Source organism: Mirounga leonina, unplaced genomic scaffold (genome assembly GCF_011800145.1).
Source record: "Mirounga leonina isolate KUSES-001 unplaced genomic scaffold, KU_Mleo_1.0 Mir_176, whole genome shotgun sequence".
NCBI classification, from domain to species: domain Eukaryota; kingdom Metazoa; phylum Chordata; class Mammalia; order Carnivora; family Phocidae; genus Mirounga; species Mirounga leonina.
Genome location: NW_023270454.1, coordinates 30,131,891 through 30,148,611, shown reverse-complemented (window position 1 = coordinate 30,148,611; position 16,721 = coordinate 30,131,891). Strand labels below are relative to the sequence as shown.

Below are 16,721 nucleotides of genomic sequence, written 5' to 3'. Positions count from 1 at the left end.
AAGATAGGGCTTGGGAATATGATGATTTTTCCTGTGAATGGGTCAACTGCATATGTAATTACATTTAGTAAACATGCTTAATATTCTATTTGTAACTCAGGACCCTATTTCTCCTGGGTCTGTTATGACTCTCTAAGAAACACTCAACTAGCTAGTCTGGACAAGTACTTAGGAGCCATTTACTTATGGAATATTACTTTGCATTTGCAGATTTTAATTGCATTCTAAAAATATTTGGGAAATTCTAGTTTGTAAAATTCATAATATAATATTTGAACAGACTATATGGCTAGTATTTAAATGACCTAGAAATATAAATCAAATATATGTACAATAAATATATATATATACATTTATATATAAAATCAAATATATATACATGCATTGTACTGTGCAGTACTTTGTTGGAACAAAAAGTGTCTTGAGTGGGATGCAAGAGGAAGTTATGAAACATACCTTAAAGAAAAATTGTTTGAAAGTAGCCAATGGCCCCATTCACTTGGATTGGGAGATAGGATAGTTCAATGGGATTTGGGGAAACTAAGTTTATTTCTCAACTTCACATTAATCATATGATTTTGGATGCTTAATTTATCAGCATTTCAGAATCTTCATTTACAAAAGCACAGTAATGAAGCAGAATATCTCTACATGTGTAATACTAGGAACAGCTGTATCCCTTGGTGGGGGGAGCTCTACCAAGTACCCTTGAAGCTGACAACTACTGCATTGCTTAGGTGTCTGGACATCTGCCTCTCAGGCCTAAACACTTAAACTTCTTGGACCAATTACAAGTTTGTAGAAGCTAGGCTTAGGCAAAGTCAATTTATACAACATTCTTTATATAACAAGTATTTTTTTAGTCATCCTTCAGACTATAGATTCCATGGTTTGTCAAATGTGCATAAAGACTTCTTTCTAAAACATATTGCCTTTTTTACATAAAAGTCTTTCTAAAAATATTCTTAAAATACATGAAGTCATTTTAAATTAACTATATACATTGTGACTTAGAAACTTCTGTCTTCCTTATTTTGTGGCATGAACATTTCTGGAGTCACAAAAATGACAGTCAGTAGTATAGTTAAAAATGTCCATGTTATGCCTCTAAATTTTGATTTTTTAATCTCTGAGTCAATATTTGCATCCGTGGGACTCCAGACTAGGCTAACAAAAACTGAAGTAGTACCAACGGTGGGAACAGTATGACAGGGCAAAATATTTTGATCAAATCTTTTGAAACCCCTACACATTCCTGTTTGTCTTGACCCCTGGTGAGGTTTAAGAAAATTCAGTACCTGATTGACATTGAAGAGCAAGCTTAAGCCTCTTCCAGAGACACTGACTTTTTCCTTTGCTTGAATATTTTCTCCATGATTAAAAGTAAAACAATTTCCATATTCAGTGAAGACATGTGCAAAGTCCTCAATATGAAAATAATCCAAATGAAATGTAATTAGTTAGGTATTTTGGCCACTTTTGAAGTTTAAGTTGCTCTAACTTTAAAAAAAAATCAGATGTCTAAATGAGAAAGCAGAAATATCAGAAAGAATAGGTAATATGGTGATTCTGGTTTGTGTCCATTAATAGTTTTTATTTTTTTTAATATGCACTTGTCAATCTGTATGTGATTATCTCATTGAGATTTTTTATGTAAATAAGCATGTTTTAAAAAGTTATTTGTTGGATATTTAGTAAGGATTCATGGAAACATGTATTCTTACCTATGGAGAAGGCTCTCACATCCTCTCTTTGAGGAACATTCCACCCCCCCACCATGTTGGGGCAGCCAATCACATTGCTTTGCTTCTTGGGGGATCCTCTTCCTCCAAATGCCAATACCACAGAGGCACCCATATGATAAAAACTGGACCAATCTGAATACCCCACTCCCTCACTTCAGTGATTGGTTTAAGAATTGACATGTGTCCTAAGTAAAGCTGATCAGTCTTGCATGGAATTATTAAGAGGATACTGAAGGGTTAACCTATTATAATGAGAGGCGAGGGTTGTCAGCAGTCCTCATGGCTCTGTGAGGAAAATTCACACAGGAAAAAACCAACGTGAGTCATGAGAAAGAAAGAGAGAGAGAATGTTAATGATGTTGTCAAAGTGTTTTGGTTGAGCCTTTTCTGAAGCCAGTCCTACTCTTAAGAGTTCCCTGTTAATTAAACCAATGCATTCTTTCTACTCTTTAGCTTCCAGAGGTGGGTTTCTGTGAGTTGCAACTGAAAAATTCCTGTCTAATACAAAATTTCTTGGTGACAAGTTTAAACATGTTGGTTAGTAAATAACAAGCAACACAGAAGAACTTCTCTAAATTAAGAGTTTAGAAGTGGGCTTCATGTCAGTCAGATGTCTGTCAGGCCTTTTTTTGTCTGTTTTCTGTGTGCTAAGGAAGGCTACCAGAAGGATAAGGAATTGTGTCCCAGAATCATGAATTTGTGAAGTTTACTCAGAATCACCTAACAACACTTGCTACAGAATTACTGAAACTAGAACTAGGGTGTCAAAGTGCCTACATATACCTTTGCTAATAGTTTCCAGGGATACCCAACATTTTATCTGAAATGTAAATTAATTATATAAAGGATAAAAACAGGATGTTATGAGTGATTAGAGAAATATATATAATTTTCACAGTCAAATGCTGGTGGCTGCTCATTTTCTACAGCCTCCAAGCGAAAAAAAAATTTTTTTTTGAATGTTGGCTCCTTAATGATAATAAAAATGCTATCTTGGAATATGTTATTGAAGAATGGGAAATATTAAAATATTCCCTTGGGTTAATTTTTTTTTTTTTGGAGATTATCCTGCAATAAAAGTAATCAAAGATTTCTCTTCTCTATCTTCTCTTATCTAACTACCTGGAAAAAGAAATATGTCTCATGTGTATTCCACACCCCCTGATGTCATAGGCTGAGCTAATGAAATATACTCTTTGAGCAAATTTAGATTGATTCCCCATGAAAGTAAACTTGATCTGAGTGTGAAACAGTACAGTGCAGTCGTTTATTATGTTGATGATATTTGAAGAAATATCAAATTGTTACCTGTGGACCACAGGGCTTTCCAAAAAAGTCACATTCCAACAGAGTGCTATTGTTGAGATAAAAACCATTTTCTTTTACAAACTCTGTAATGCTGAAGTCTTGATGACTTGCAAGAAAATCAATAGCTTCTTTAAAGCCAGTGTAATTGGACCTGATTTCCTGAAAACGGAGGACTTTGTATACCATATTCCATAAGAAAAAAATAACGCTAAATTTGGCTGCAGCTTCTGTTTGGAACCTATTAGTAAGAATAAAGGCAATATTTAGAATAGCAAACACTTATGACCTAGAGGACAGACATCAAACATCTTGACCCTATTAGCTTCTCCAGCTTATCTGCTACATTCTCCTTCATTCATAATACATTCAAGCAAAACTGAATTCCTAAGAGGTCTTTGCCACATCCTGCAATTTGCCTTGTATTTGAACGTGTTGTTTCATTTACCTAGAATACTTTCCAGACCTTGATCTGGATACATCCTAATGGATCTTCAAGATCTAACATGAAGAGAGAGGTGGGAATGTGAAGTTACTAAGAATATAGACTCAGGGGCCAGATTTCCCAGGTTCAAATCCCAGCTCTGTCATTGTGGCTTTGTACTGTGCCCATGTGGTTATGTTGGAACTATTTTCCAACATCTTCCTTGTATATATCTGGTTACAATGGTAGAGTGGGAACTTCAGTCTCAGACGCACTTTGTGGTACATCTCCTGACTCAGCTTGTTAGTTTGGGGCAACAACCAGGACTGGAGCCGCTTAATGGTATGACATCAGTTCATTGAGACTCCGGTTTCCTCACTTGTAAAATCAGGGTATGTTAAAAACCTACCTCAAATGTTATTTTGATGATTAGGTTATTTTTCCTAAAACATTTAGAAGTGTGCCTGGAATATAGTGAGAGTCTCAACTATTCATGAAATTAATGCCCCCTTTATTGTCCAAATATTTTCCTGGCAATTAAAGCAGAAGGAACCTATTTGCCCTAACTACAATAAGTACGCTGTTAATTCCCTTCTGCTGAGCAATTTCTGCCTTGCCTTATGTATGGTTGTTTATTTGCGTACCATATATTCTTTTCAAAATTTGATTGGTATTTTCATATTTTGGATATTATGTAAGTCTTGAAACTGAACAAACACTCTCCATTCAAATTTACTGCTGGAAAGCATAGAATGAAGAGTATATCCACTCTTGCTAAGTACACAGAGCCATGTGGTGCTTGGGTTGTGTGTATGTGACCTCACTCCTGGACTTCTTTTCTGACCCAGATTTTATATTTTACCTTCACTTTCTATTATCTTTTGCTTTCTCCTACAAGCCACATTAAACCCTTTTTCAGTCAAGGTAGAGCATATATAAAACAAAACATGGAAAATAAAAAACACACCCAAACCAGCATCATACATCCTTTTAGAGATGAGAAACTGTTTTCATGGTCAAGTCTAAATAGAATCTCTTACTTAACCAGCTTTGAACCTTGAAGGCCTGCCTTATAGCCACCAGCCCAGGCTCTAGAATCCTATACATATCCTCTTTTGACTTCCCCTTTCCTTAGAGACACTATTAACTGATGGTGGTATTCTGCCTAATGAGAGTATATCCAACAACCTTGCTTTTCTTGGTCAAATGTGTTTCTAGTGATCTTTGGGGAGTTAACAGTCTACATTTGTAAGTGATTTGGGGTGGGGGTGGATCACAGTGGTAGACCTAATTGAGGAATGGACCTTGAACTTCCTTCAGCTTTCTATCTCTCTGAATGATGACACCATACCAGGGATCTGCTCCAAAGCCCTGCAACTTTGGGGGTTCTACCCAGGCTGATAGTAATGTTCACTGGATTCTTTTCAAAACGACTATGCAGAGAAAAGAAAGAATTCTCACACGTGTAGGAGGTATAAATAAAATAAATGAAGAGGGTAAAAGGGAGGGCATTTTAAAATATTCTTTTGAAATGATTTTTTTATTACATCAAAATAGTTGAGACCATGAGGGCGATTTAGGCTGATGAACTAGACTTAATGAATAAAGTTAACAATGTTTGGAACAAAGGAAGTAAAAAAATTGAGACATATTGTTCAGCCTAACACCAAAGTGTCTTGCTCTGAGTCTTTCCGACTTTAATTTAAATTTCTAAACCTGCCCACGTCTATTCTTTCAGAAATCTTGCTTAGTTAGAGTTTGGCTTACTCTTTTATTTAACATATACTAGTAAGAGGTTGGCAAAAGAAGACACTAATAAAAATGCATTGCTTTGTTGCAACAAGTTAGTAAGTGATAGCCAGTTACAGAATGCATGTGGGAATGTCTCTACACACCCCAGATTTGGGGACACAAAGGCACACATTCCATCTGCTGTCCAAGTTGATGCCTGATTCAGCCCTTCATCAGATCCCACCAAAACAGATCGAAGCCTAGCATGTATTAACAAGAAATGTATATTTTGCAGATCATTTTATGGAGAGGAAAAATAGGGAAGAATGTCTGCTGTTTGGATTCTCCTATGAGCCAATTTTAGTCTCTTACAGTTCTCTACAGAAATAAAATCTTTGACATGTGCTCATTTTATCTTTGTATAAGAGTCATGATTTTATCTTTGATTTAAAATCCCTTACCTCATATTTAAACAGTAGATTTGGAATAAACCAAGAAGCACAGTGACTACTGGGAAAATAAACGGAACTTGAGTTACTCATTCTAATACAATAGCTCAAATAACATCCGTATTCACTATATCCAGTCATTATTTCTGTTTTTATTCTTTATTTATTTTATTTCTGTGTTTAGCAGAAGAAAACAAATTTCAGAGGTTTTGTTGTTGTTGTTGTTGTTGTTTTGTTTCTTTACCAAATATGATATAATGGAAATCTGTGATTAATTTTATGCTGAAGATAGTTTAGTGAACAGGTTTAACACAGGAACATCTGAGAGAACCTAGAATAGATCCCACAGGAACAAAACCACACGCAGTATTGCAATTCCTGGAATTTATTGTGAGGTGTGATTTTTATAAACCTCTGCCAAATGTATCCTGATGAGTTTAAGTCCTCTTTATTTAGTCATTGCTTCGTGGGAAAGAACTTTTCAAGATTAAAACTAATAAGTATTTTTCAGTCAACTGTGGATGAAACTATACCTACAAACCCAGCTGTGTTGGCAATTCAGCATGAATATATAAAGAAGGTTAATTTTGATGAAACAATTGACAAATTTGCAAAAGGCTGAAAAACGGAAGCTACGATGCTACAATTATTCATCACACTGACAGATCCAAAATAAAGTTCTTTTCTTTTTATTTCAAAAGTACATTAATGTTAAAAATTATCAATGTATTACTTTTTTCCTGTTTTTGTATTATATTTACTTAATTAAATTTTTTTAGAACAAATACATAGAGGCCATTTTGCTGTATGTTTAATTTCATAATTGTAACTGAAAATAATTTTGTTATATAAAGGAGGGGAATGTTACAAAAATTATCTACTCTAGGCCGTCATATACTTTGCACAGGCCCCTGAGACCCATGATAAAAAGTAAACCCTTCCTAATAATCTGAGAAAAATCTGAGAAAATTTCCTCATCTCAGGTATCGATTCCTGCTGATAAGGTAGTTTAGAAAGAGTACAGATATTAGGAGCCAACAGCAGACCTTTTTTCCAGTCCCTAACTAGTGACTTTAAGAAAATAGCAATGGGCGGTGCCTGGGTGGCTCAGTCATTAAGCGTCTGCCTTCGGCCAGGTCATGATCCCAGGGTCCTGGGATCGGGCCCCACATCGGGCTCCCTACTCAGCGGGAAGCCTGCTTCTCCCTCCCCCACTCCCCCTGCTTGTGTTCCCTCTCTCGCTGTGTCTTTCTCTGTCAAATAAATAAATAAGATCTTAAAAAAAAAAAAAAGGAAATCGCAATCGTACGCTTTACTTTCTCTCGTGTGAATTGGAGGCAATGCAGCTTAGAATAATGGTCTTCAGACTGGGACATGTATTGACCTGAGGGTACGCATGCACAGTCAGTTTTAAGGGAATAAATTTCCAGATCTTCAACTTTCACCTAAGGTTTAAAAAGAGCCTGTGTTCACAATGGTACTTTTCCCATTTATGAGAGTTTTTACCTGTCACTCATCATAAATCTTAGCATATACTAATGCATACTGGTGTTTGGCAAACTCAGAGCTTCTAGTAGACCCTACACAATTAAATTGTATCTTGCCTCAGAAAAGACCCTAAGAATTAATCAAGGCTCCTTACATTTTGTCTTGCTTTGTCATGCACATATTTCTGATTAGGGTGAAGCTTGGCGTTAGACACGAGGGGTTTGAGCACTTGCTGGGATCTTCTGAATTGAGAAAAGCTATAGTAGTACAGAGTAGTACAATTTGTTATTTTAAATGTAGCTGGGTTATTCTGTGCGACTTCTCGATTATTGAGAAAATCAAGTAAAGTCCGTAGATAACAATTTATGTGACTTATATCAATGTGCTTTATGCAATAAAATCGCTAAAACTTCATGGAATCACATAAAATATTTATTCTTATGACCGTCGATCCTTATCCTACTCTATCTCGTAAAATTTATAATATTTTTGATCTCCTAAAATAAGAAATAAACTTATTTAAAACTACAGTTTAAAATTTAGATATCAATTTAAAATATGCATGTAGAATAAATAGTTTTTCAAAGTTCCATTATATGGCCCAAGAACTAAAACGTTTGAAGACCACTGGCTTTGAGAACCAGACAGTAGATGGCTTGAGTCCTTTCCCTCATCAGCCAGTAATTTGCTGAACTATATTGAGTAAGATGCTCATATACTGAGATTCAAAGTATCTACCTATAAAACTAAACTCTGGGAGATGAAAATATCTCCTACCCCTACAGTACAGTTGTCACCTAAGTTCTTTGTCATCTAAGAAAGAATAACTCCCTTATAATTAAGAATTTCCCTATTCTGTAACTATAGTTTCTAAAATATTGAATATATATATATTTTTTTGGTCTGGGTATTTATGGTATCTAACTGAGCTAGAATACACTATCAGTTTTTTTTTAAGATACACCAACACAAGAGCCTAAATCATTGATTTGTGATTTGAGCTATGCAAAATGAATTACATTTTTATACTAAAAATTATGAAAATACATATATCATAGATTATTAAATATTTTCTTTGAGATCTTTCTTTATTTCTAGAACAGGTGCTTGCAGCTATAAATTTCCCTGTCAGCATGGCTTCAGTGGCATCCCATAATTTTTTTAAAAGATTTTCTTTATTTATTTGAGAGAGAGAGAGAGAGAGAGAGAAAGCGCATGCAAGCGGGGGGAAGGGGAGGAGTAGAGGGAGAGGGACAAGCAGACTCTGCCCTGAGCTTGAAGCCTGCCTTGGGACTCTATCCCATGACTCCGAGATCAGGACCCAAGCCAAAATCAAGAGTCAGATCCTCAACTGACTGAGCCATCCAAGCACCCTGGCATCCCATAAGTTTTGTTATGTTGTATCCTCATTTTTCATTCACCTCAGAGTATTGTCTAATATTTTATTTCTTCTTTGACTTGTTGGCTATTAGGGTGTTTAATATCCACACCTCAGTTTCTTTCTATTAATGATTTCTGATTTCACTCTATTGCTGTTGATGGACATACTCAGAATGATTTCAGATCTTTTGAATTTATCGAAGTTTATTTTATGGCCTTGCCATAAATGTTTCACGTTCACTTGAGAAGAGTGTGTATTCTGCAGCTATGGCATGGAATGGCCCACAGATTCTTTTAGGTCTAGTTTGTTTCTGGTTTATATGGATGTTCAAGTCTGCTCAGTCTTTCGTTTCCTTGTTGAGCTTCTGCTCTGTTGTTCTACTGATTACTGAAAGTGGGGTACTGAAGTATGCAACTGTATATGTTGAATTATATCTTCCTGAGAGATCACCCCTTTTATCATTATAAACTGACTCTCTTTATCTCCAGTAACATACTTTGTTTTAAATTCAATAATGAGAACAATGCATGGGAGTCCCTGTTGCTCCACATTCTTCACCTGGATGTGAGGTCTCTTTTAGATTTTGGCCATTCTGATACGTGTCTAGTGGTATCTCATTGTTATATTAATTTGTATTTCCCTGATGACATTTGATGTGGAGCATCTTTTTAGGTGCTCAATTGTCACCTGTACATTTTCTTTGGTGAGGTATTTGTTAATGTCTTGGACTCGTTTTTTAATCAAGTTTTTCTTATTTTTAAGTTTTAATAGGTCTCTGTGTGTTCTGGATAACAGTCCTTTATCAGATATGTCTTTGGCAAATATTTCTCTCATTTTGTGGTTTCTCTTTTCATTATCTTAATTTCTCCAGGGCATAGACTGACCTGCAGTCTAATCTAATTAAGTGTGGGCCCCTTTAAAGGAGTAGATTTTGAGGCCAGTCTTTGAGAGTTCTTCTAACCCCAGGAGAACTCTTCTTGTATATCTCTTCTCTCTATTCTTACGAAAAACTAGCTGGCCTATAGTTTAGTTTGTTCTCATAAACCTACTAACCTCCTCTGAATTGTTTACCACCAAAATCTCTGTTGTTTTGAGGGCATCCTTAGGCTTGAACCATACACTCTGTTACAAGCCAAGTTGAATTTCACCACACTCTGTTACAAGAAGAGTTCCATTAGGGAGAACGGCAGACTTCTTTGTTCTTATGGCCCGCCTCTCCCACTGGGTAAAATATTTATAAGCAGCATTCTGGACAGGGCAGTGGTTTATAGTCTTCTGACCATGGCTCTCTCAGTGTGGAACCTCCACCCTTGAGCAGGCTGAGGTGAAGGCAATTAAGTGTTCTGGTCTACCATGCCCAGGGTAGAGCTTCTACCCTGTAAGTGGGAGTCACGAGTAATGGAACTCCCGGTCTCTTACCTGTACACATCTAGAATTTAGCCTTTGCAATATGAAGTTGAACTGAATGAGTAGTGCTGGCAGCCTGCATTTCCTGGCGCACAGTGTAGCCCTTGACTGGAAAGTGGGAAGAGACAGAGCCCTGTCTTTTTGGTCAGACCCACCTAGACCTTAGCTTCACGTCATGTCAAGAGAGAAGGGAGAGGTTTGTGGCACAAGTTCTATAGACTTTCGCTGTTCTTACTGAGATTTAGTGGATTTTTTTTTTTAAATAAGTGTTTCTTCATTTGCTATATTCCCCGAGGACAATTTCCAGAGACTTTAATGGTTCCTTTAAAAAAATGTATTTAGGTACATTTTATTATATTCTAAATATTGTAGTAGATACAATGATTTTCTCTTTTTTCTACTAATTCTTTTATTTATTTTTATTTTTTTATTTTTTAAAGATTTTATTTATTTATTTTAAGAGAGAGACACAGTGAGAGAGGGAACACAAGCAGGGGGAGTGGGAGAGGGAGAAGCAGGCTTCCCGCTGAGCAGGGAGCCCGATGCGGGGCTCGATCCCAGGACCCTGGGATCATGACCTGAGCTGAAGGCAGACGCTTAACAACTGAGCCACCCAGGCGCCCCACTACTAATTCTTTTAAAAAACTTTATTTTATGTGATAGGAACACTGAACAGAGAGATCTACTCTCTTAACAAATCTAAGTGTACCATTCAGTATTGTTGATTATAGGTACAATGCCGCCCAGCAGGTCTCTAAAGCTTCTTTGTCTTGTATAACTGAAACTTTATGCTTATTGATTACTAACTGCCCATTTCCATTCCCTTTCCCTCAGTCCTTGGCAACCACCATTCTACTCTTTGATTCTATGAATTTAATTATTTCAGATACATTACGTAAGTGGAGTCATGTAGTATTACCTTTTTGTGATTTCATTTAGCATAGTGTCCTCAAGATTTATCCATGCTGTCTCATATTGCAGAACTTCCTTCTTTTATAAGGCTGAATAATATATCAGTGTATGCACATAACACGTTTTGTTTATCCATTTATCTATCAATGGGCATTCAGATTATTTCCACATTTTAGGTATTATGAATACTGTTGCAATCAATATGGGAGTGTTAGTATCTCTTTGAGATCTTGTTTTAAATTCTTGTGGATATATACTTGAAGTGAAATTGCTGGATTATATGGTAAATCTATTTTTAATTTTTTGAGAAGCCTCTGCGCTGTTTTCCATAGTGGATGCTCCCTTGTGCATTCCCACCAACAGTGTACAAAGATTACAATTTCTTCACATTCTCACCAACACTTGCTGTCTTTGTTTTTGTTTTGTTGTTGTTGTTTTTTTATATAATAGCTATCCTGACAGGTGTGAAGTGATATCTAATTGTGTTGTTTATTTGCATTTCTCTGATGTTTAGAGACGTTGAGGGTTTTTTTTTTTTTTTTTTTAATATATACCTGTTGGCCATTTATATGTCTTCTTCTAAGAAATGTCTATTCAAATCCTTAGTACGTTTTTAAATTGGGTCATTACGTTTTAGGGGTTTTTTATTTGTTTGCTATTGAGGTGTAGGAGTTCTTTATATTTTGATGATTTACCCCTCAATGATTGCTTTTTTTAAAAATATATATTACCAGTTACGGTTGTTTCTCTGAAGAGAAGGTCTGTGAAATTCCTTATACTGCCATTCTCAAAATAGCATATACATTTTATTTTAATAACAGATATCTTCAACCAACCTTTGCTTGTATTAGAACACAGACCATTTAACATAGACAATAGTTTTAAAAACCTTTGAGGGGTGGGTTGATTTGCTTTTACTCTTGACACACACCTTGACACATATCTAGTAGTCACACAAACATGCTATAATATCTAATACATATGGAACACCTGTCCAAGGAAGATCCCAGGAATGAGACAAAATGGTATATTTCTTATCTCATCTAATGTAAAAGCAAACGAAGCTCAGAAGATTAAGTGGCTTGTCCATGAACAGGTAGTGGATCGGTGGTGGTTCTTAAGGAAATCAACCCCCCCCCCCACCTCCCAGATAAATCCTACACGTGATCTTTCAGGCTCATCCATAGGCAAATACAGGGCTTTCTCTGGAAGGCCTCTTGGGGGACAGCTACCCTCCTACAGGAGACTTAGGGTAATTGTTGAATTGCTGTTTTCTGGAGGGAGTTGTAGTTAAGGACTCAAGAGCAGCGGAACATTAAACCAAGTGTGAGGCTCTTCGAGCTCGGGGCCCTGTGTGACTGCACAGGTCAGACGTCCATGAAGCTGGCCCCTCTCTGTTACATTAAAGGTCTCATCGTGAATGCATCCGAACATTTCCTGTCTCCAAACTACTTTTGCTCAGTGGTTCCCTCTTCAGGTTCTTCCTCATCCCCACCTAGAAACCGCTGTTTAGCAGATGTCTAGGGCATCCTTGATACTCGACTTCTGTGATACCCCAAACATAGCCCATCACCTGTCCCCTGTGCTTTCAGAGCCCTAGAGCATACTTTATGGTACTGCACAATGACCATGCATATTGCATTGTGATTGTTCATGTTTCTCTCTTTTTTGCCGATTAACAAACTCTTTAATCACAAGGATCCAGACTTTTACGTTGATCTAACCACAGGATTTGGTGTGCTGCCTAGTAAATAATTGTGGAAAGAGAGAAGGAAGAAAAGAAAGAAGAAATCAAACACGCTTCTTTGCCCTCCTAAATTTGGGTTTTTAAGTATAATTTAAGAACTTGATGGGTTTAGATACATTAAATATCACATAATAAAACTCTATATTTCAGTGATACAAGAAAGGTTATACTAACAAAGTTATAGAGACTTATTATACTAAAAGAGGAATTTTTACCTGTTTAAATTACAAAATGTCACAGCTGGGAAGTCGATCTTTTCCACATACTGAACCTCTATAGACGTCGTGGTGGGCCACGTGAAGTAGTTGACCAAGCGACTGTAGATCTGCCATACGACGAGTAAGACTGAGCCCAAGACCACCACCAACCAGATCAGCTTTCGAATTTTGCTCTGGTTGCGAACGATATTGTGCACCCCGTGAAAGGAAGTGGAGATGGCAAAGTCATGGTCAAACTTCTTTCGATCAGTGGGAGATGGCAGCGGTTTCTTGGAAAGCCATAGCTTTATCTTTTCCAAGAGTCCTTACGTTTAACGAAATAATGAAACAAACAAAAGTAGTGAGTCAGAAATCCTCAAAGCTGTCTGCGAGAAACATAAAGAAGTTCAAACAGGTTACCCTTTGTATGTATAATACATAAATATTCCAAATTCATCTTGGGTTCCATGGTTTCTTTAGGTATCAAGATGGAGACATGTTGATGGCATGGGTCTGATCAAATGGGCAGTTTGCAACTCATAATTTTCAAAAAATTAGCTCTCATTTTTGAATACAATTTCTTGGGGTGCCTGGGTGGCTCAGTCGGTTAAGTGGCTGCCTTCAGCTCAGGTCAAAATCCCAGGGTCCTGGGATCTGGTTGGGCTCCCTGCTCAGCAGGGAGTCTGCTTCTCCCTTTCTCTCTGCCCCTCCCCCTGCCACTGCATGCTCTCTTTCAAATAAATAAATAAAATCTTAAAAATAAATAAATAAATAAAATACAGTTTCTTGTGGAAGAATCACAAAGTCCCTTAGATGTCATGAGCAAAACCAGGCTGATTCTTCTGAGGGTAGTAAGTGGGGCTAAAAAGCAATCTGATCTACAGTAGTGTATTATGTGGCTGAACTTCTGTATTTAGTCTGGAATATCTAAAGTTGCATTATCAGTTAAGCAGTGTATCTTCAGCCTCTTGAGAAAGTGAATTAATTCTTTCAATAGTGTCAGTAATCAGTCACCTCATGTTTATTTATATTGACTGATAAGGACTGGTAAAGGTGGCCCTAAATTTTTTTCTGGCAGTATAGAACATATTCCGAGTTTTCTGTTGTTTTAATTTGTTTTTATTTTTCTGTAGAAGATATGGAGAATTTCTTCGCTGAAGGAAGGCTATGAACTGCTCAGAGGATGAGATGGTCTTTGAAACAGAAATATCAGGTTCCTGGTCTAGGCCTTGCCTCTTATAACCTGTGCTACTGTTCAGACACTGTGCCAAGTTCCTTCATCTTTCTAATACTTGGTTCCTCTTTGGGTGCCTGGGTGGCTCAGTTGGTTAGGCGACTGCCTTCAGTTCAGGTCATGATCCTGGAGTCCCGGGATCAAGTCCCACATCGGGCTCCCCGCTCAGCAGGGAGTCTGCTTCTCCCTCTGACCCTCTCCCCCTTGTGTTCTCTCTCTCTCTCTCTCAAATAAATAAATAAAATCTTAAAAAAAAAAAATACCTGGTTCCTCTTCCATCTGAGAGGCGAACACTCTTTGCCTCATGAGTTTGTTGTGAATATTAAATAAGATAATACCTGGGGATGGCTTGGCGTATCATCTGAACCATGGTAAGTACTCAATTTGTCTTGGCTATTTTTGTTATTCTGCTAATTTAGTAGTGACGTGGCAAGTGGTAAAATATTCAGGGAGTTTTAAACATTGTCTACAATTCTTATTTAAGAAATGAGTTCTTTTTTTTTTTTTTAAAGATTTTTATTTATTTATTCATGAGAGACAGAGAGAGAGAGAGAGAGAGAGGCAGAGGGAGAAGCAGGCTCCCAAGGAGCAGAGAGCCCGATGCGGGACTCGATCCCAGGACTCTGGGATCATGACCTGAGCCGAAGGCAGACGCTCAACCATCTGAGCCACCCAGGCGCCCAAGAAATGAGTTCTTAATGGCCTCACAAATGCTCATAATTAAGTGAATTGATGTTTATATTTTTTGCTTCAAGAAGTATGATTTCTGTCATCTGATCAGCATTAATTTATTTCTAAAAGGTTTCAATGTGGCTTATCATTAAATCATGATTTAATACTTCATAGGTCCCAGTCAATGAGCTGAGTTTATGTCATGATATATAAAAGGTACCTATAAGCAATTTCTAAGGGACTCCATTTCATCTGCAGTGTTAGGACAGAAGTACAAATTATATTAAAATTATTTTACAGACTATACACTAAGCAGGAAATTTTGTATTCATCTGATTAGCTTGAGTTTAGACAAAAATTTTGTAATAGTCCCACATACTGTTGTTTTTCATATTGAATTAGGTAATGTATATATAAAGTAACGGGCACAGTCCCAGGGCAGAATCAGAAATATAAGAAAAGCTATTATTTTTATTCCCTAGCAAAATAAATTTAACAGTGTTCTTTTGTGTATTATGTAGCCATTAGTTACAAACACGAAGAAATGACTCTTACAGAAGGACAACTCAGTCTCTGGGCATCTGGCCCCCTTCCTAGTATGGAGCTCAAAGCTGTTCAAAAGGGAAGAGTAATCTAGTAATCAGTAACTGGCCAACCAAAGTATTGCTGTTTGCAAGCATTACCCTGAAAAATATGTTTCAGGCTTATTTGTTGAAAATCAGCTTGTTTAATATAGATCTGCTCCTTGACAATTGCTTTGGTTTTACTGGAATATTCTTAATCATTTGCTAAGGTTTTAAAAGAATTTTGTAAATAATTACTATTGTACACGAATAGTGAAGAAACAAGGTGAAATATTACCATGAGGAAGGTTAAAATTGGTTTAATAAATGGCACACCAGAGTGCCTGCAAAGCAAAGGAAAAGTCTTACTTTCCTGAACAAAGTAAATACTACGTAATTATGGCAAGTGGCCCTTGCATTGAACACTGATCTTTATAGAGGCATTTTGAAGAACATCAAACATGTTTTTCTGTATTTTTAAAAGTAAAACTTGTAGGCACATGATAAATAGAAACCAAAAAACAAAAACAAAAACAAAAAAAACACAAAAGCACATGAAAAAGAAAAACAAACAAAACCAAAAATAGATTCTAGCATATAGTAATATTTTACAACTATTTTCGTTCAACTCCCTCATACAAATTGCTTCTTTCCTATGTAACAAACACTATTACTCATATCCATGAAATATTGGAAATCAGACTTCCCAAATGAAAAAAATAATCCCCCTTTCCCTTGGCTAATGTCTAACCTGTAGGAATGAACATGGTAACCGCTCTGAGGAGTTGACTCCTTACCCACCTTTCTCAGCAGATGCTTTTGGTTTCTCAGTCTGCTCCATTCTCAAGTTCAGCATGCAGAGTCCTTGGTGTATATCCAATTTTCATCAGTAACCATATTCATTTTGTGGCCTTTATATAAAATACAGCAGTTGAGGTTGTAAAACATGGGGGCAATTTAAATGTTTGTGTTGCTATGTTTTGCCTCATACAACACATAATCTGCAAACCAAAAATGCTGGCAGAACTAGCTATGGGTATTTATGGACTGATGAGAAGCTATCTTAGAGTGAAACCAAAAAATATAATTAGGAAATCGTTTTCTCAGAATTAAAGAGAGAATCCCGACAGAAATCTGTGGCTTTAGAATCACCCCTGAGCAGCCTAGTGATGCACCTGGACGAGAGCCGCCTCTTTTATTTCTACCTCTCTTTTTATCCTGCTTTGAATCAAAACACAGTTGAAATGAAATTTGGGGGGTAAAAATGTCTTTTTCCGGTTGAAGTTACTTTCTTATTATACAAATGAAACTGTTTTAAACAAAAATAGTAATCAATGACAATGACAAAATAAAACATTAGAAAACTTCTCCTCCAGAAGTAATGATTGCCAGAAGCATACAAATTCAGTAAAACACAAAGGCCAATTATTTGTTCATATTAACATTTTTGAGAAGTTATTAGAACT

General features: G+C 36.6%; 1 protein-coding gene across 1 annotated transcript in view; it reads right to left on the bottom strand.

Annotated features, from left to right (window-relative positions):
- The window catches only part of ASIC5 (acid sensing ion channel subunit family member 5), a 31,320-nt gene extending 15,224 nt beyond the window's left edge, over positions 1-16,096 (bottom strand). Inside the window, exons 1-4 of the mRNA XM_035023203.1 lie at positions 16,057-16,096; positions 12,805-13,111; positions 3,054-3,291; positions 1,299-1,424 (exon numbers count right to left, since the gene is read on the bottom strand). Of these exons, the coding sequence (XP_034879094.1) occupies positions 1,299-1,424; positions 3,054-3,291; positions 12,805-13,111; positions 16,057-16,096 (711 nt within the window). The remainder of the gene's footprint in view (positions 1-1,298; positions 1,425-3,053; positions 3,292-12,804; positions 13,112-16,056) is intronic.
- Positions 16,097-16,721: the final 625 nt, after the last annotated feature.